Source organism: Physeter macrocephalus, chromosome 4 (genome assembly GCF_002837175.3).
Source record: "Physeter macrocephalus isolate SW-GA chromosome 4, ASM283717v5, whole genome shotgun sequence".
Lineage (NCBI taxonomy): Eukaryota > Metazoa > Chordata > Mammalia > Artiodactyla > Physeteridae > Physeter > Physeter macrocephalus.
The window spans coordinates 108,883,173-108,904,174 of NC_041217.1; the positions used below are offsets into that span (position 1 = coordinate 108,883,173).

The 21,002-nt window shown below is 35.6% G+C and overlaps 1 protein-coding gene and 1 long non-coding RNA gene across 6 annotated transcripts in view; one reads left to right on the plus strand and one right to left on the minus strand.

The window, feature by feature from the left end:
• COL24A1 (collagen type XXIV alpha 1 chain) overlaps positions 1-18,150 on the plus strand; it is a 423,812-nt gene extending 405,662 nt beyond the window's left edge. Inside the window, exons 56-60 of the mRNA XM_024119550.3 lie at positions 5,290-5,355; positions 5,999-6,167; positions 11,804-11,913; positions 14,218-14,433; positions 17,359-18,150. Coding sequence (XP_023975318.1) covers positions 5,290-5,355; positions 5,999-6,167; positions 11,804-11,913; positions 14,218-14,433; positions 17,359-17,505 — 708 coding nt within the window. The 3' untranslated portion in view covers positions 17,506-18,150. The remainder of the gene's footprint in view (positions 1-5,289; positions 5,356-5,998; positions 6,168-11,803; positions 11,914-14,217; positions 14,434-17,358) is intronic.
• LOC112063831 (uncharacterized) overlaps positions 1-21,002 on the minus strand; it is a 193,665-nt gene that overhangs the window by 126,509 nt on the left and 46,154 nt on the right. For 4 of the 5 annotated variants that reach the window (XR_003679576.2, XR_002891206.2, XR_002891205.2 and 1 more), the window contains exons 2-5: positions 15,333-15,431; positions 11,152-11,238; positions 10,441-10,514; positions 6,065-6,144 (exon numbers count right to left, since the gene is read on the minus strand). This is a non-coding gene — a long non-coding RNA (uncharacterized lncRNA). The remainder of the gene's footprint in view (positions 1-6,064; positions 6,145-10,440; positions 10,515-11,151; positions 11,239-15,332; positions 15,432-21,002) is intronic. The other variant, XR_008617215.1, reaches the window with a different exon arrangement.

Below are 21,002 nucleotides of genomic sequence, written 5' to 3' on the forward strand. Positions count from 1 at the left end.
GTCTTTTACCCATTTTTGAATTGGGTTGCTTATTTTGTTGTGTTGTTGTTGTTGAGTTATAGGAGTTTTTTATACATTCTAAATGTTAATCCCTTATCATATATATGATTTGCAAATATTTTCTCCCATTCCTTTGGCTGCCTTTTCACTCTGTTGATTTTTGCACAGAAGTTTTTAATTTTGATGTAGTCCAATTTATCAGGGTTTTGTTGTTGTTGTTGTTTTACCTTGCTTTTGGTTTCATCTCCAAGAAATCAGTGCCAAATCCAATGTCATGAAGCATTTCCCATATATTTTCTTCAAGAGTTTTATAGCTTTAGGTCTTACATTTAATTATCTGATCCATTTTGAGTTAATTTTTGTTTATGATGTAGGTAAGAGTCTAACTTCATTCTTTTGCATGTGGATATCAAATTTTCCCAGCACTATTCCTTCCTTAGGGAATGGCCTTGGCACCCTTCTCAAAAATTATTTAACCATGTATGTGAGGGTTTATTCCTGCACTCTGTTCCATTGGTCTATATGTCTTGTCTGTATGCCAGTACCACACTGTTTTGATTACTGTAGCTTTGTAGTAAGTTTTGAAAGTGAAGTGTGAGACCTCCAAGTTTGTTGTCCTTTTTCAAGATTGTTTGGCTGTTTGGGATCTATACTCTCATTTATAGTTACCTGTATAGTTATCTTTACCGGTGCTCTTTATTTCTTCATGTGGATTCAAGTTTCTGTCTAGTGTCCTTTATTTCAGTCCAAAGGACTCTCTATTATTTTTCTAGGGAAGTTTGCTAATGATAAATTGCCTCAGCTTTTGTTTATCTGGGAATGTCTTTTTTTCCTCCTTTTAGAAGGATAGTTTTATTGGATATAGAATTTTTGGTTGATAGTCTTTTTCCTTCAGCACTCTGAATATGTCATCCTACTGTCTCTCACCTTTATGGTTTTTGATGAAAAATCTCATCCCTTGGATATGATGAGTCTCTTCTCTTTGCATTCAGGATTCTCTCTTTGTGTTTAGCTTTCAACAGTTAGATTAGGATGTGTCTAGGGGAATTCATTGAGCTTCTTGGATGCGGCGATTAATGTTTTTCATCAAATTTGGCACATTTTCAGCCATTATTTTTTGAAGTATTCTTTCTACCCCTATTTCTCTCTTCTTCTCTTCTGAGACTCCCATCATTCATGCATTGGTATGTTTTATGATGTCCTGTACATCTCTGAGCCTGTTCATTTTCTGCTTCATTTTCCTTTATATGCCTCTGACTGACTGTTTTCAGGTTCACTGATTCTTCTATCTACTGAAATCTACAGTTGAGTCTCTCTAGTAAACTTTGATTTCAGTTATTGTTCAACTATAAAACTTCTACTTGGTTCTTTTCTATAATTAATTTCTATCTCTTTATATTTTTTTTTTAGTAAGACATCTTTTTCATACTTTCCTTTAGTTCTGTAGACATGGTTTACTTTAGTTCTTTGAACATACCTAAAATAGCTAAAGTTTTGTCTACTAAGTTCAACATCTGGGCTTCCTCAGGGACAATTTCTATTTCTGTTGATTGCTTGGCTTTTTCTCATGTATAGGGGTCATACTTTAATGTTACTCAGCATGTCTTGTCATTTTTTCTTGAAAACTGGACATTTTAAATAATATAAAATGGCATCTCTGCAAGTCAAATTCTTCACCCCAACCTCAGTGTTTATTGTTGCTATTTGTTTTTGTTGTTTGTTTAGTGACTTTTCCTAAAGGTATAAAGTCTGTATTCTTTGACATATGTGACCACTAAAGTCTGTACTCAGTTAGCTTAGTGGTCAGCTAAGGATTGGAGAGAGATTTCCTTAAATGCCAGAACCAGTAAGTCTCCCAGTTTTTGCCAAGGGTCTCTGTGAGCATGTTGGAGCATCCCTTCAATGCTCAGCCAGGCAACTGACAACTATACCCGAGCTTTAATTTCCTATTTTCACAGAGCCTGAAGGTCAGCCAGAAGAGAGAACTTAGGGCCTTCTTATGTTTTTCCTGATCATGTGCACAGCCCTATGCATGCACATCGACTTCTAGATTCCCAGGAATATGTCAGAGTTTTTTAGAATCTCTATGGACATCTCATTCCCTAGCTTTTCTTAGACTATTGTTTGCCCCAACTGTTTTCTCATGTTTCCAGTAGCCACAAAGTGGCTAACAATTCCATCTAAATTTTTAACAATTCCATCTAAATTTTTTTTTAAATGTTCCTTGGCAAAGACTTTTTGCACTGAGTGAGCTCTGAGTCAGGTAAAATAAAGACAGTCTTGCAAGTCTTTAAGGGAATGACCAGAAAGGTCAAATAATGACATTTCACTGGAAATGAGGTTTTGAAGCAACTCCAGCCCCATTCTGCTCCCTCCTGTGGTTTCCAGGCTTCTTGTTTTCACTGCGATTGCAGGCTGTTGGTTTTCAAGGCTACCACAGAGCTAGAAAGAGAGGCTTGGGAATAGGACAGATTAAAGCTTTACAAAGCTCACTGCCCTTACTGAAATTAAGCTATTTTTCATAAATGCTCCCCAGGTTGCTGCAAGCATTTTGTTAATTTCTGTAATTCTGAAAAACATTTTTTTCCAGTTTTCTCATTGCTTTTATAGAAGAGAGAATTCTGGGAGGTCATTATTCCACCATTTTTGCTGTCTCCTAAGTCTCTAATCTTTAGTACACATCTTTTTAATATTCTGTGTGATGAAATGGAAGAACATGTAAAGCATTTCTGCATATTGAAGTACAATGGTTGCCTCAAATAAAAGCACTTATGAAATTGTTTCAGTTGCAAACTGAACTAGCTGCTATTTTCATGGAACACCATTTTTACTTGACAGAATGATAATGTTATTCAGACATGAGTATTTGGCAGATATTTTCTTGAAAATGAATGAAGTGAGCCTGTCATTTGAAGGAAAACAACTGACAATTTGATACCAATGGTAAATTTCAAACTTTCAAGCAACAATAACAATTGAGGAATGCTTGTATCTATTACAAGTTTGACAACTTACCAGTACTTACATTTTTCTGATGAGATTGGTGATGATGTTAACGAATGTAATCTTTTGATATGACATAACGAAATGTGTCAGTCTTTGGAAGATCTGCATTATTTCATGAACCATTATTTTCCAATGATCGATGCATGATTTTAACAAAAATCTTGATTTTTACTAAAATCATGCATTGATAAATGATTCTTCCAAAGTTTAAGATGGATCAATAGGTTTTAATATAAAAGAATATAAAATAGATACGTTGTAGATATGGTTTCAGATTTCACATTTCAACTAACCTTCAAGAAACTACCACTTATCAAGTTCTGGTATAATATCAAAGAAGAATATCCACAATTACCTGAAAAGGCTACTAAAATAATCTTTTTTCCAACTACATATCTTTTTAAGGCTGGATTTTCTTCATACAGTGCAGCTAAAGTAACATTTTAATAGATTGAATATAGAAGCAAATATGAGAATATAAAAGCAAATATGAGAATCTAGCTATCTCCTATTAATCCAGACGTTAAAGAGATATACAAAAGTGTAAAACAGTGCCGCTCTTCTCACTAATTTTTTGTTTGGAAAATAGTTATTTTTCATTAAAAAAATGTTTATTTATATTAACATATAATGGATTTATTGTTTTAAGGCAATTAACACATAGTTTTTTATTTTATATTTTAATTCCTACTATGTTAAATATCAAAAGCTGTAATTCACATAAATATAAGTTCTTTAAAGCCCTTAATAATATTTAAAAGTACAAAAGGGTCCTGAGTCTGAAGCACCTGAGAACTGCTTATTGCTAGTTTTTCTAAGATCAAAGCCCTAACCACAAACAACTGGAAAATATAAAGGTGGCTATTGTTTACTACTTAATTCAGTTGCCCATATTTAGTCCCAATATATTTTTGTGACCCATGTCCAAAGTCTGCCAATTCTCACAAGAATGATGGTCAGAATTATTTAATCTGCACAGAACATTTTATGCTAAGCCTTTCTTCTTCTTGAATAGGCCATGCTTTTCCACTGCCTTTGTGCAAAGTTGTTACCTCTGCCTGGAAAGCTCTCCCGGCCCTCTCCTAACAATTCATATTTATTCTTCAGATCTCAGCTCAAATATCACCACCTCAAGGAAGCCTATGCTGATCTAGTCCTTCCAAATCTCTTCTATCCCCCAGATTTAATACTCTGTAATTTCTCTCATAGGTCCATGCACTTTTCTTTTATAGCATGTATCACAATTTGTAAATGTGTATTTTTGAGATTATTTGATTAATGCCTTTATCGACCTCTAAACTTTAGCTCTACAAGGGCAAGGTTGTTTTGTTTTGTATTGTTTGCTTACCATTTTATCCTCAATATGTGTTTGGCAGTGTACGTATGCAGAATGAGTCAAGTATTTTCCAATATGAAAACCACATGTTGAGGCAAAGATGAGTACATTTTGTTGATTGTCCCATCATTTTAAATAGTTTTTCAAATTACCAACCATGAGTTATGAGAGATCTGTTGAAAAGAGTTTCTATTGTATGGGCTGCCAAGTAAAAAGATACCTCAGCAGTACAATCATTCTGAAAGAAATCAGATCGCTTGATTTGCTCACACAGATGCCATTTCACAGAACTTTCTCCCAACTCATGCTTCTTAGTTTCCAAGCTTTTTAAAAAATAAAATACGAAAAGACTTTTTACTAATGGTTAGGTTGGGTCTTTCTCTAAAAATATCTTTTATTAAATGCAGGAGGAGATTGGATTCATGATGTATTATTTCTTTTGGGACTAATGATACTTTTTCCAACTTCAGAAATTGTTTTTAAGACCGCAGAAGTATCAGATTAAACTAATGTGGTGACTACCTCAGGACAGTAATATTTTTTTCTATTTTCCTTCCAAGAATGTAACTGTTAAAAATTACTACAGTTATTTATTCTTCACTTTACAATTTATTAACTGAGGGGATCATATTTCATTCTTCCTCCATGTGAGTAACTTTTTTGTGTGTTTTCATGCAGCAGAGACAAATAGTTTTTCATTTGAGAGCTCTAGACTTTGGTCCTGTTTTAATTAGGAGACTTTTGAGATTTCGATGAAAGCAGCATATTGTCCTTTCGGATAGTCAGGCAATACTTGCAAGATCTGTCTAACCATAAGAGTTACAAACCCCTTTTAGATAATAAGTCTAGTATACTTTAACAGCAGTGCTTTCAGAATTTATAGGCTTTACTTTAGAGCACTCAGTGTTGATCTTATTGCTGATCTCAAATGGTTTTGTTTTACACAGAAACAAATGGATATCAATGCTGCTATTCAAGCCCTGATTGAATCACATACTGCCCTACAGATGGAGGTAATATATCTGGCTTTATTTACACTGGCACTCTCAATCTACAAATTAAACAGCAGTTTTTTTTCAGAGGCCAAAATGTGACTTTATCTCAAAGCCTGTATTTAAAAGAGATTAAAAGTAATGAAAAAAATTTTAAGGACAAAGTAAGCAATTTTAATAAACAGAAATATATGCATAAGATGTTTTTTAAGGAAAACATTTAAAACAAAAATATAATATTGTTAAAGGATTTTTTAAAATAAGAATTTGGTACTATAGCAGAAAATAGTTAAATGAAGTTAGCCATTTCTTAAAATGGGATCGATCTATTATCACTACTCATTTTTCTTATTTAAGCTCTATTTATTCATAATATAGGCTTTTTTCAAATTATGCAGTAGGCATAGTAATCAAGTTTTATGTCAGCTTGAAAACTAGACTTTTGAGTGTGAATTTAAGCTTTTATTAGGATCAAGATTAATAAAACATACAAATATGCCTATAGTTATATATAAACTGTTCTTTACATCCTCCTCCCAACTCCTTGCACACAACAGGAGTACCTTTTCCTTCTGCCTTGCTCCGTGTTGATCACTTGGGTTACATGCTGGTAATGACTACTCCAAGCTTCTTTGCTAATATGATTCTCACAATGACTTGGCAGAGCTACCAGAATACTGAAGTGACCTTAATTGACCACAGTGCAGAGATATTCGAAACCTTGAACTACCTTAGCAATTTACTGCACAGCATCAAGAATCCTCTTGGCACACGAGATAACCCAGCACGAATCTGCAAAGATTTGCTTAACTGTGAACACAAAGTATCAGATGGTAAGTTACTGGTTTCCTTAAACTCTGATATCTAATTTTGTTTCATCATTTCAGTGTGTTTGAGATTTGCGGTGTATTTATTCCAAACCTTATCATTTTTGATAAAACCCTGGCAGAGGCATTTTAACATCAAGAACCAAATACGTATTCATAGAGGTAAACATGTTTCTGAAGTCAAAGTATCCTTTTTCAAGGGTTCACTTTACAAAGGTCTTCTACTGCACAGCCTGACTTATGGCAACATGAAGAAAGAGATCATAGAGCCCTCTCTACCACACTCTCTAAAATTAGTTTTTACATAAAACGGAATTTAAATGCCTCATTTCAGTATCAGTGACTATAAAGATGGAGTGGCTTGTCATTCTTGAAATTTTCTCATCCTCACACTGATACCCCAAATCCATTAGCCAGAGGTGCAAAAAGAGAACCATCAAGGAAAGGTTTAAAGCAAGTGGAAGAGCCATCACTATCTGGTGATAAGTAGGGGAAACCCTGTCTGCTACAATATGTCATTTAATTTTAATTTCTATTGGGTCTACCTGGTCAGCTATACAATCAATATTAGTAGTTATTTTTTTGGTAAAAACTCTAGTCTTAACACACAATGACATATATGCTGATTTGAAAATAAGTTATTTAATTCTGCAGGATGAATAGTAGTCCATATTTTATACACACACACATACACATATACATATATATGTATAAATACATGTTTGTCCAAAAACATCTTCCATTCTAGAATACAGTATAGTGAAAATATTCATTTTATTTATATTAATAAAAAGCTTAACTTCTATAGATATTTCCTGCCCTAGATTATCACAAAAACAAATAATATTTACAGCTATAGCTGCCTACAATAATTCAAATTTTATTCTTTCCCATATTTGAGGGTATAAAAATGCAATTCTATAGAACTGAAAGGAACAAAGACACTACAGGACATACAAATTACTGAAATCTAATTCAAGGTCTGCCTTCCTCGTAGGAGAAATAACTAAGTGGTATGGCTTGTAAGGTATCAGAAAGGTCTTTACGCCCAAAACTACTTTCATCACTAGGAGATCGTAAGTGCAATAGAGAAACACAAAACAGCAGGGAAGAGGGGATATGACAGAAAGTAGGGTGGGGGGTGAAGTGGTAAATAGAGTAGGTAGATAAAGCATCGCTGGGAAAGTGACATTTGAGCAATATCAGGAGGTAAGGGAACAAGCCACAGGAAATCTGGGGAAAGAGCTTTCCAGGAAGAAAGAACAAACGCACAGGCCCTTGAACCTGAGCGTGTACTTAGCACGTTCTACTATTAGCAAGAAGGCCAAGGTGACTGGAAGAAAGTGCGTAAGGGGAAGAATGGTAGGAAATGAAGTCAGAAAGATGTCAAGAAACCAGATTATACAGGATCTTATAGATTACTCAAAAGACTCCAGCTTTTACTGAATAAGATGGGAAGCCTCTGGAAGATTCTGAGCAAAGGAATAACGTGACTTGACTTAAATTTTTAAAATGTTACTCTGGGTGTTGTATTGCAAATATAATGAGGACAGGGTAGAAGGAGACATTGAGAAGACTATTGAAATAATCCAGTAAGAGATGATGATGGCTTGGACTACAGTTGGTGGTGGGGAAGTGATAAGAAATGGTCAAATCTTTGGATATGTTTTAAGGTAGAGCCAGCAGTTTTTTGTTGGTAATTTGGATGTGGGTTATGAGAGAAATAGAATGATAAAGGATGACTCTAAGATTTTTGACTAAGGGACTAGAAGAGTGGACTTGCTGTCAAAAGAGATAGAGAAGCAAGTTTGGAGACAAGATCAGGAGTTCAGTTTTGGATGTATTTAATTTGAGATGTCTGTTAGGCATTCAAGTAAGGATGTCAAGTAGGTCATTGGCTATTCAGGAGTGAGGTCCTGGCTAGGGGTAAAATTTATGAAGTCATTTGCATATAAATAGTATCCAATGCCCTGAGACTGTTTAAGACTACCTAAAGAACAGATAAATAAAGAAAAGAGTTCTAAAAACTGTGCCTTAGAGCTCTCTAATGTTTAGAGAGGTCAGGGAGTTGAGGGGGAACTAGCGAAGAAGACTAAGAAGAAGCTATCACTGAGATAAGAGGAAAACTAGATGAAATGTGGAGTGAAGAAAATGTTTGCCTGAGGAGGAGGGGATCTACTGGGTCGATGTCAAGTTAGGTGAAGACTGAGAAAGGCTACTAGATTTAGTAATGGGAACGTCTTTGATGATCTTCGCAAGAGCGGTTTAGAGGAATCGTAGCAGTTAAAACTGTATCAGGTTTTAAGAGAAAATGGTGGAGCTGGAGTTTCCACTCCCATTAATGAAGCAGGTAATTCAATTTGCCTAACAAAACTTTTTGAAAATTAAGTTAAAAGCATCAAATACTGACAACGTAGTGAGGGACTTTCAAGCCAATATTTTTTAAAAGACAGCAGAGAGATGAACACATACTTAGAACTACTTTTGCCCTGGGTGTGTTCAGAAACTGAGTAGTGCTTTTGGTGGCTTCACGGGATAGGGGTCAAAGGTTGGAATCTGAAGTCCACAAAAGGTGCGGACTTAGCCTTTCAAAGGGCTCCACTTTCAGAGTAAAAATAAACGGAAAGAAAAGATATTTGTACAGATTGCAGCCTAGCTTCACATCATCAAGATTGCTCAGAAAATCTCAAACTGTGAACTTGGATTAAGATGATTCCAGACTGCTAGTAGCCCCTCATACCTGATAGAAACAAACAAAACTCTTCTATAAAAGATAATATCATCCTAGGGCTCAAGTTATTTCCATAAATAATTTTTCAAATATAGTGCCCAGCACACAATCAATGATAACTAAGCACACAAGTTGACAAAACACCACGAATGAGAACTGGCAGGAAAGCAGACAACAGAAGCTGACTCAAAAGAAAAAATAAGAGAGGAAAAATTTGAAATGGAAGGTTTAACGGACAAGGGAAACCTTATTTAGGAACACGGTTTATTCACAGTAATAAGAGAGAAGGCAGAATATATATGTGCAAGTACAGATAGATGGCTAAAGGTCATAATGGCAGCTTATATAAGTTTCCTTCAGTTTGCTTTAGTTGTCTCAGTGAAACTGAAAGGTTATCATCAGTCAAGAATAAGAATGAAGGAAAGGTATAATTAACTTGAGAGGATAGGAAAAGGTTTCAAATGGTTAACTAGGAAAGTGACAGGAAATGAACTAGGGAAACATAGTAGTATTGTCTGGCAGCCTTTCAAACATTTGAATTTAAAGAAGTGAGGCCAGTCAGCATAATTGTGTTTTTCTCTAGGCACATTTAGTTGTGCAGGTACAGGCACAGATTAGGCACACAACTGGATTTATGCAGGACTGGGATTTTATAAGACAAGCACAATGAAGTGAGGCAGGGCAAGAATGTTAAGGAAGTCTTTAAGGAAATGATCATAGCAAAGGACTGTGGGTCTTAAGCTAGGCAGGAAGAGAAGTGAACACAAGATTATGAAGGACAATGAAAAAGTGGTAGTATCAATGGATAGTTAGTAGCTCCTAATGGGATCAAAGAATTATTAGAGTCAGAACACTAGAGGGAATGAGCTGGAATGAGAAGAGAGGTGAAATCATGGAGGAGATCTAGCTGTAGGTAATAACAAAAACTAGGGTATGGCCTTATAAGTTAATGATTGAAGTAAACAGGACACGAGAAGGGTACAAAAACGTTGGTGGGAGAGAGTTCGAGGCACTGAGAAGTCGGTATTGCAAATATCAACCATGTGGATGTAAAATCACGAAGAATTAGGTTATAAATAGATTTTCTGAAAGTGATAGCTAGCCAAAAGCTAGAATCATCAAAGAAATAAATTTGGTGATAGCAACAGGAAGAGGTAACAGGTGATGTAATGCAATGACAGCAATTTTACCATGGAGTGTTTTTAGGGAGAAAGCGGGGAGAACGGTCTGAAAGTGGCAACGAGGAGCAAGAAAGACCCCTTCCCCACCCAGGCACAATGCTGTAGAGGCTGTGGCAGAACTTGAAAGAGCTGCAGGGGGAGCAGTGTTCTCAGGAGAGAGCCAATTTGGAGTTAGAGCATTTAGGCCTATAAAAGATGTATTATGGTATAGTGCTTTATCTGTAGCTCAGCATACCCTGAAAAAAATATGAAGCCCCTACCAGTTCACCATTGTACAACATAATGCCTGAATTCAAAGCATTCCACCCCATGTAACAATGAGACCTTGCTTGAAGGAAAACGTTTTATAAAGAATATATTCACTCACATAGTAGTAGGAAACTATTTCTTGAAAGAGAGGAGATGATGAATCAAGATATGACTGTAAGCCTGGATCAGATCCTGGTTTAAAAAAAAAAAAAACCCAGCTATAATTTCTACAAACTACAAAATGTTCAACATTCTGAGGAAATGGGAAAAAACAGGATGGAGGTGGTATTAGGATCTTTTTCACCCCTTTCTTCCATATTTCAATAGATCAGTGATTCTCCAAATATAGTCCATGGACCAGAATTAGATGCAGATTCTCAAGCCCCATCCCAGATTTAATGATTCAGCAACTCTGGGGATGGGGTCCAGCTATCTGGACTGTCTGTAACAGTCCCCTACTCTTGGAAGTACCAATTCAACAAGTCTTCACTTTGAAGAATTAGTAGAAGAGTAGAGGGGAGAATAGTCGAGGATGTTGTGGAAGTCTAAAATGATACACAGGTGAAGCCCAGGATGAGCTGGAGGAATCTCTGCTGTGGGATAGGAATGGAACAAACAGTATTTCTACCTATTATAGAAAATGACATTTTACAACTGTTCGATTGTCTTGCCTTTTTAATGCAAGAAGGCAGGGCCATCTCATTCAAAAACTCCTGCCCTTTGCGTTTAGAATAAGGTGCTATTTCAGTATCCTGAGCCTGTTATTCCGGAATTAAGACGCTAGCCCAGTACTTTTCAGTCTGAATATGTCTTGAAGTCTTTTACACACCATTTGATTCTCCTGGGCACTCAATGGAGGCAAAGGTTGGCAGGCTTACACTGGCTGTAGAGATTTCAGTTTTTTCCACTTACAAATCTGAAAAGCACAAAAATAACCATTTAATTGCACATTTTTCTTCTGGAAACAAAAAATGTTTATTCCTTTTATTTTAACTATCAATATTAAAAACATAAAGATATGTTTTTCCTCGGGGAGACTGAAGAAGTTGTTTCTGTTTTTTAAATACATATATATTCATTTTTAAGCTCTGTAATGACATAGAACAAAAATACACACATATCCTATATTAATTTCAACTTTTCTATTAACTATGTAACTTTAGACAATTCACTTTAAGTTGCTGCACGTATCTACAGAATGAAGCAACAGATTCAGCCATTCGGTTATTTTTTATTAAAATTATAAAATGCCCTTAAATTGATAGGTATGTGAAAAATACAGTATTTTCAGTATTGGTTTTACATAATGCTTGCAGCTTTCATTGTTTGACTAAATGTAAATATCTTTATAATCTTCTAAGTTTTTTAAAAGGAAAAAGTGTGAAAAATATATTGAAAGTATCATGATAATTTGTAAGGATAGTTCAAATATATTTTAGCATGGCATTTAAATATCTTTATGTTTTACAATAAATTAATAGGAAAATACTGGATTGATCCAAATCTTGGATGCCCTTCAGATGCCATTGAGGTTTTCTGCAATTTCAGTGCTGGTGGTCAGACATGTTTATCTCCTGTCTCTGTGACAAAGGTATGTTTTGAATTTAGTACTTGCCCACTATCAGTAAACAGTGATTTTTAAACTTCTTTCATTTTAAATAATTATGAATTTTATGAATGGAAGCAAGATATTCTCTACCATATATGAGAAAGAAATTTTTTGTTTTTTAAAAATAATCCTGTTAAATCTTGACATTTTGATTATGTATTTTTATGACTGGCTTAGCTTGGCTTACTCTACCGACTATGCTTTTAAAATTCCTTTTAAAAATGTAAAACATATGTTTTTATGCACGTGCATTCATTAGAAAATTCCCAAACAGCTGCAGTGTTTGTTCTCAGTAATCAGTTACCTTAAGTTTTACTAAAAAGACATCATCATGATTAAAAGAGGAATTTCACCACAAAGCTTGCTATTTTTGGTGAATGGGCACAAAAATAACCTCCCCTAAACATCCACTGGATATTATTTAAAACTTACTTCTTACAAGTATAGTTCTATAAACCAAATGTTTAGAATGAACGAAAGTTAGTTTGGTATGTAACACTGGATATTATAACAAGCATTTCTAAACCCTAAAGCTTAGTTCTACCTACAACATATACTGAAGAAACTAAAACTGCATTTCTGGTTAAACTACCTTGGCCTTCCCAAGAACTTTTCTCATTGACAAAGAACTGATATACGGACCTATTGTGTGTTTTGTCCACCACCGAAAGGCAGCAGCTAAAATAGGCAGTGTGTCAGTCCCTCCAGCTGCTTCATCGTTAGACGGCCCTCTCCTCCTAAAACGCTCCCCTTCATTAACTAGGATGTTTCACCAGCTCATCTCAATAGCCATTCACCACTGTTACCCAAAGCAGAGGAGGGGAGGATTCTTACGTTCCTGTGGAATCTGTGTAACTAATGAGCAGCATGATCGTCCTGCTTCCAAACTAGGCACGATCATCCTCACCCCCCTGGGTTTAGCCCAGGATTTTTATTTGGATTATCATGGAAGAAAAGGGGAGAGTGGTGTGCAAAGAAGACAGGATCAAGTGAACGAGCTGCACTCCAATTCTTTCCCTGGCTGAATCAATTCTCCCATCTCTCCTATCCATGAACTCAACCTGAGAAAGACTGCGCAGGTAGTGGAAAGAACAGTAGACTTGGAATCTGGAACCTGGATTCTAATTTCTTTTCCTCGTCAAACCTGGGGAATGATGCTGTGAGCCACCAGAGAGCCCACTCTGTGCCAGGTGCTGTGCTAGTAGCTAAATGACAGTGGGCACCTCAAATCCTCGTAACAACCCTGTCATGTCGGGGTTATACCCAGCTTTACCAACCTAGAGACTAAAGCTCAGAGAGGCTACATACTTCCCAGGTTTGTGGTTCTCATCTGCAAAATGAAGGAATTTGAATTACTTCAGCTCTAATATTCCTCATGAGGATCCTTCCATGTTTTCATCCTTATACTCTTCCTTTGCCTTTCCTCTCTTTCCCTGAAGTTTTGCTTTTTTGTTGTCATTTTATTTTTTTCCTTCTCTGTTACCTCATAACTGATATTTCTCTGATTTTGTGTTTGGAGATTAACATAAATTCCTCAGTAGGAACTACTTCTACTCATTTATGTTATGACCATCCCCATGCTTGAATAATGCTAAAATAATAATGGTGATGACGATGATGGCTAAAGCTATAGAAAAATCTGCTTCCTTGTTCAAGCCTAGAAAATGTGCAGTCATACTTCCTTGCTCCAGTGTTGCCCTATATCGTTCACTTTATTAGTAAATACTTGTTCATGCATTCATTCATTCATGCAATAAACATTTACTGATGACTCACTGTATGACTGGAATGGCATTGGGGCTGGCAACAAAAAGACTAAGATTCTGTCTTTGTCTGTAAAGGCTCTCATAGTTAAAATTAATCAATATGATTACAACTGTTAACTTATCTTTGGAAACTCAAAAATAAATCTTCAAATGAAAGTATAGACAAGCAATAATCAACAACAAATTATTAATGCATCTTAAATAACATTATGCAAAGTATCTCCTCTTTTTGTTGTTCATATCTAGTAGCCTAGTAGTATGCTAAAGCCAGCTCATACTGCTCAGGAGAGCCTATTATTAATGTCTCTTGCGAACTCCATGCTTAATGACACTACCTTGATAGCCTAAAACCAGCCATGGTGGGAGTATTTACAACTCCCACCAATCAGAAAATGCTATAAATCAGGGATTCCCCCCTGCCCCACCCCTGGCCTGTCAAGGACTTTCTTCAGGTTTCCCCAAACTATAAGTCTTTCAATTGCCATATCTTATAACTTGCATATTGTTTCAATGACATTAGTTGGAGTTTGGAGTCGGAAAAGTCCAGATGAACTTCCTTCATTTACTGAGCTCAGAAGCCACCCATATCATCACCATTCATTGTCTAAACACTCCAGTGTGGACAAGTGCTCAGACAAGTGGCTCAGGATTGACTATTGGTTTCAAGGGATGGAATAGCCAGATTTTCGAAGAAAACACTCTACTTGAACCTAAAGTGCTTTCAGATGACTGCAAGGTAAGGGAATGGCACTTTTAGAACTGTTCAATATAACTAATGTAAAATTGATAAAACTATATAAAATTAATTTGAGTAAGACTTTAATTGCAAACTGCAGATACAGAAGGGTAGTAAGTTTTAATGTGCCTGATGTGTAATAACCGTACATTTTTCAGAATCAATTATTTGCTTATATCGTATCAACTTTTGTCACACCCGTTGTTCATCCATGAAGTTTTATATGCAAAACAGGTGTTAATACATAAATTTAATTTTTATTCCCCATATGAAATAATTATATCAGATCGATGGATGGATGGATAGATAGATGGCAGATAGGGCATATAGACAAATGATTTCTTTCCTATTTTTTTACCACTGTGATTCTGCATCTCATTACTTCATGGAAGGCAGGTTATAGAGGCAAGTCAGCTTTATTTCATTTTGTCATTCCCTATACTTGATACCAAATAATGGGCATAATGGCAGATTGACTAACCCTACAAATCTGTATTTGAATCATAGCCCATTTGTCCTATTAAAATTAAATAATAGTGAAGAGTCTATAATTTTAAAACATTATGTTGTACAGTAGGTGTCGCAAACTATAATCCACAGACCAAATCTAGCCCAGCACTCGTCTTTGTACATATATGCTACTGGAACACAGCCACACTCATTCGTTTGTTTATTATCTAGGGCTGTTATCACACTACAATGGCAGAGTTGAGCAAGTGCGACAGAGACTCTATGGCCCACAAAACCTAAAACATTTATTATCTAACCCTTTACAGAAGAGTTTGCTGACTCCTGTTATATAGTATAGGGTTGTCCACTTTACGTACATCCTAATTTCTTTAAGTAGCTTGGTTTCCTGTTCTGGTGTACTATGAAGCCCATGATTTAAGATCTCTTACCATTTCTAGGGTGCTTTACTTTTTCACATTTCATTTTCAGATAAACAGCTCTTGGGTATTTGAAAAATCGTAAGCAAACAGAAGTATACAGCTCACTCTCTATAGGGGAAGAGATCAATAAATATTACCAACAAATTAATTTAACTTTCACAATTTTGTCCCGAAACTTTTAGTGACTCACTACTATTTCTGAGACACAATCAAAACTTATCAGCTCTTTATTCAGCAGTTAGAGTAGTCAGGCCCCAAACCTACCTTTCTACCTTTCACTGACTGTGTACCCTAAAGTGTGGTCCACCTGATCTATTTATAATAATAATAACAAGAAAAACAACAATTCCTACTACTAATTATTGGAGACATTAGATGACAAGTACCATGTACTGCATACATTATTTAATTATAACAGCTTTGTGAAGAAGTTCCTATTAGTATCATTTTATAGGTAAGAAAGTGAAGGCACAGAGGTTAAGTAACTAGTTCAAGGTCATACAGCTAATTAGCAGAGGAGCAAGAAATCAACCCCAGGTGTGTACAGTTCCAAAGTCAATGCCATGCTACACTGCTAGGGACTTTTAATTGAAGACTCATTTAATCCACACAATACTGTGAGGTAGGTTTTTATTCTTCCCATTTTATATGTGAAGAGAATAGCTGTACTTGGGCTTCTATCAAAATCTGTTCCAAGTCAAAATCTGTGCACTTAAACCCCATGCCAGGCTTATTTTCGCAACCACATTCTACTTTTCCAACTGTTTTGTTTTTTTCTATTCAGGTCATTCCCTTTCTCTGAAGTGCTGTTCTCTACCCCTCTAACCAAGTGGAAATTGTAGGCAAACTTTAAGGCCCATCTTTTATTCTGAATTCACAAAGCTTTCCCTGACACCTCCAGTTGGAAATGAGGGACTTAGCGCTCATTGCCTACATTATTTATATTGCATTTATCACATACAGTCTTATATTATGGCTGTTTGTTTCTCCTCTCCCCAACTAAATTTATAAGTTGCTAGAATTCAGACGCCAGAACTAATTTATTCATCTTTATATTTTCCAAGCACTGTAAGGAAATGGAGGATTACATCTTATTCAACTGTGCCAAATGTACTTAGTGTTCAACACATATTGTTTGAGATTTAATGAAGTTAATCTGACAGTGTCTTACACAGGGAACTCTATTCTAGTTATTAAACCAAGCTTATGACTTTGGTAATTTATCTTCTGTGAGCTTCAATTGCCTTAACATAAAATGGAATTTATAGTTTAGATAATTTCTAAAGCTCCTTCAAACTTTAAAATTTATACCATGATAATTCTGTGAATGGGTAAATGAATTAACTCCTGTATAAAACGCTTCACAAAACTAATCAACTGTGTTTCTCTATTTTGTCTTCTTAAATCTTAATCATATAATAGTTTTTGATCCATAATAGAATTTACCAGAAACAAAAGAGCATACAGTAATAAAGAGAAACATAAAAGGCCTAGAAGGAAAGGAAGAGAGGAATGAAAGAAACTATATAAACAGTAACCACAGAATGGAAAAAAAGAAACCTAAAAGATGATTCAACGTAATTATAATTTACTTCTACTGAAGTGATTCTGCTTATTTCCTGCCTAAAGTACAGAGAGGTTGAGCTAGCTCATTCCCTTTCATCCAAGAAAAATGCCCATCCTGAAGCATCAGTCCCAAATAAAGGAACACAAAACAGATGGGTATTGCTCATATTAGGAATAGTGCAGTTTTTAAATTCATATCTGGTGCAATGATCCACAGACAACAGAAGCAGAAACCCTCAAAAGAAAAATCAGAACACACAATGCCATTTAGAGAAAGGAATAAGCACATATTTTCAATTATTCATAGTAATTGTTACCGTTTTTTAAGCATTTACTCTGTGCCAGGCATTGTTCTAGGCACTTTCTGTTCATTATTTCTAATCCTTAAAATAAGTCTACATTGTCTATGAAGGACACTGTCTGCTAATGAAACAATTACAGATTAAAGCATTTCATTCTTATTTTACAGATTCAAGATGGGAGCTGGCATAAAGCAAAATTCCTTTTTCACACCCAGGACCCTAATCAACTTCCAGTAATTGAAGTACAAAAACTTCTTCATCTCAAAACTGAACGGAAGTACTACATTGAAAGCAGTTCTGTATGCTTTCTCTAATTTAATTAATTCTGAATTAGTTCAGAATTCATGCTGTTGGCCAGGTAATTGCTGCAGAGGGAAAAATATAGACAGAAAGGTACTATTGGATATTATGAAATGCATGGAATAAAGCATTGGCTAAATCTTAAAGAATCTCAGGAAGAAAAGACTTCCTCCTAAGAAGGAGACGAGGCATTTTTTTAAAGGACTATAAGTATTTAATTCTTTAAAAAATTATATTGATCTGAGCTTTCTTAGAGAATTCCCTAGAACTGAACATTTATAAACATGGAATTCTTCAGGATATTCTATATTTTTTGACTGTCTGAGAGCAAAGTACCCATTAGACAGCTGGAGACGCAAAGCACTATGGAGCAATACTGGCTAATGCTCCCAAACGTGCAATGCTTCTGTCTAAAAATTGCAAGCCACAGTCTGATATGTCTTATTTTCCCAAATACTAAGCTGTATTCAGGTCCCCAGTGGGCATATACATCTTAGCCGGTGATACACTACCTCTTACATGTTGCCTTTTTGTGTTGCTTGGTGCTTTTTCTAAAACAAGGTGCTTGTGGCTTTCATAGACTATTATTTCTTTATTCGTCTTTGTCATTCTTTAAGAGTGTATGTACTGGTTACATCAAGATATGTTTTGGTTGTTAGTACTTATTTTAATTTGTTTGGTCACATACTTAATAACAAGTAAAACATTATTTATGTGAAGTCCTTGTTTTATTTTAAAATTCTCTTTGTGGATATTAGAATCAAAGCCAGCACATTGTAACCTGTGCTTAAGCACAAGAGAATTGGGAGGGTTTTTTTAACTTTTATTTTTTAAATTGCTGTAAAAAATTGTAGGCCAGCTACATCCAGTAGTAGGTTTGGGTTAGAGTTTAGGGGTTTTGATATACTATTTTTAAAAATCCATGATCATCTGGGATGATATTTTGTGTATATATATTTTGTAAAGTTCTAATTAATTCAGCAAATCTTTTGAAATTGCTGATGTTTTAAATTATAAAAACTTTATATTTCTGCTTCATAGAAATTAAATGTTTTTGTAATTATTCATTGATTTTCTTTCACTGTTCTTAAATTTAATGTGTTGGGACTTAAAAGAATTCAATTTACCAGTCTTTAAAGTAACATTCAGGAAAACAAAAACAGTCCTTTGCTATTTAAAATAGGCTCAGTAAAGTTCAGACTTTCCTTGTTGTCAGAGAAATGTTTGTTAGTTAGTTAAGTATTACAAGAAAAATATTATACCTTTTGGTATATAGAAAAGCATGTACATCCATTATAAACATACTATTAGCCATAGCAAACCACACTTGCCTATCTATAATAAAAATGTGCATTAAAATCTTTTTTGGTGGTATTTGTTTTCCTTCTTTTTTTTTACCATATCCTTTTATTATATATGATAGCCCTTCTGGCATAGACCTTCTGTACTATATATATTACATTACCAGAAAGTATCTATTGCATACCTATAAAAGGATTATACGGCCTATTTCCTACTTGTACAAAATGAGGTCATGGCACAGAAATAAACTCACTCTCTCATATATGGTCAACTGATTTCCAACAAGGGTGCCAAGACCATTCAGTGGAAAAAGGACAGTTTTTTCAACAAATAGTTCTGGGAAAACTGGATATCCACATGCAAAAGAATGAAGTTGGACCCTTATCTTACATCATATACAAAAATTGACTCAAAATGATGAAAACTATTACTGTAACCCACATTTGGAATAATATCAAAATTTTAAAAAATAACTTAAAATGGATCAAAGTCCTAAATGTAAGCGCTAAAACAAACTATAAAACTCTTAAAAGAAAACTTAGGTGAAAGGCTTCATGACATTAGATTTGGCAATGATTTCTTGGAGCTGACACCAAAAGGACATTCAACAAATGAAAACAATAAATTGGACTACAGCAAAATTTAAAACTTCTGTGCATCAAAGGACACTATCAAGAGAGTGAAAAGTCATCACACTGAATGGGAGAAAATATTTTCATATTTTATGTTCGATAAGGGATTAATATCCAAAATATATGAAGAACTCTAAAAACCCCACACAAAAAACAAACAAAAAAAACCCCCAAGCAACCCAATTTAAAAATGGGCAAGGAGGGCTTCCCTGGTGGCACAGTGGTTGAGAATCCGCCTGCCAATGCAGGGGACACGGGTTCGTGCCCTGGTCCGGGAGGATCCCACGTGCCACGGAGCGGCTGGGCCCGTGAGCCATGGCCGCTGAGCCTGCACGTCCAGAGCCTGTGCTCCGCAACGGGAGAGGCCACAACAGTGAGAGGCCCGCATACCGCAAAAAAAAAAAAAAAAAGGCAAGGGACTTCCCTGGTGATCCTGTGGGTAAGACTCCGCGCTCCCAATGCAGGGGGCCTGGGTTCGATCCCTGGTCGGGGAACTAGATCCCACATGCATGCCACAACTAAGAGTCCGCATGCCGCAACGAAGATCCGGTGCCGCCAAAATAATAAATAAAAAAGGGCAAAAGACTTAACAGACATTTCTCTGAAGAAGATATACAATGGCCAACAAATGAAAAGATGCTCAACATCACTAGTCATTAGGTACAAATCAAAACCATAGTTAGATACCACTTTGTACCCATTAAGATGGCTATTACGATCCCCCCAAAAGAGGAAAATAACAAGTGCTGGCGAAGATATGAAGAAATTGGAACCCTTATACATTGCTGGTGGGAATGTATTATGGTATAGCCACTGTGGAAAATAGTTTGGCAGTTCCTCAAAAGTTAAAGATAGAATTACCATATATGACCCAGTAATTCTACTTCACATATATACACAAAAGAATTGAAAGAAGGGACTCAAACAGATATTTGTATACCAGTGTTCACAGAGGTATTAATCAGAAGAGCCAAAAGGTAGAAACAACCCCAATGTGCATCAACAGATGAAATGATAAAATATGGTAGGTACATACAGTGGACTATTATTCAGCCTTAAAAAGGAATGAAATTCTGATATATGCTCCAACATTGATGTACCTTGAAAACATTATGCTATGTGAAATAAGCCAGACCAAAAGGGAAAATACTGTATGATTCCACTTATAGGAAGTACCAAGAATAGACAAATTCATAAACAGAAAATACAATAGAGGTTACCAGAGGCTGAGTGGGGTAGGAATGAGGAATTGTTTTTTTATGAATACAGAGTTTCTGTTTGGAATGATTACAAAGTTCTGGAGATGGGTGGTAATGATGGTTGCACATCAATATGAATACGCTTAATGCAACTGAATTGTACACTTACAATGATTAAAATGACCAATTGTGGTATACTTTACCACAATTTTTTAAATGGGGCTATGGCAAAGATGTCTGATCTCCTGCTTGAGAAACACAAATGTTTTTTAAAAGGAGCCATGATACAAAAAAAAACAACAACAAAAAAAACCAAAAAGGGGCTTCCCTGGTGGCGCAGTGGTTGCGCGTCCGCCTGCCGATGCAGGGGAACCGGGT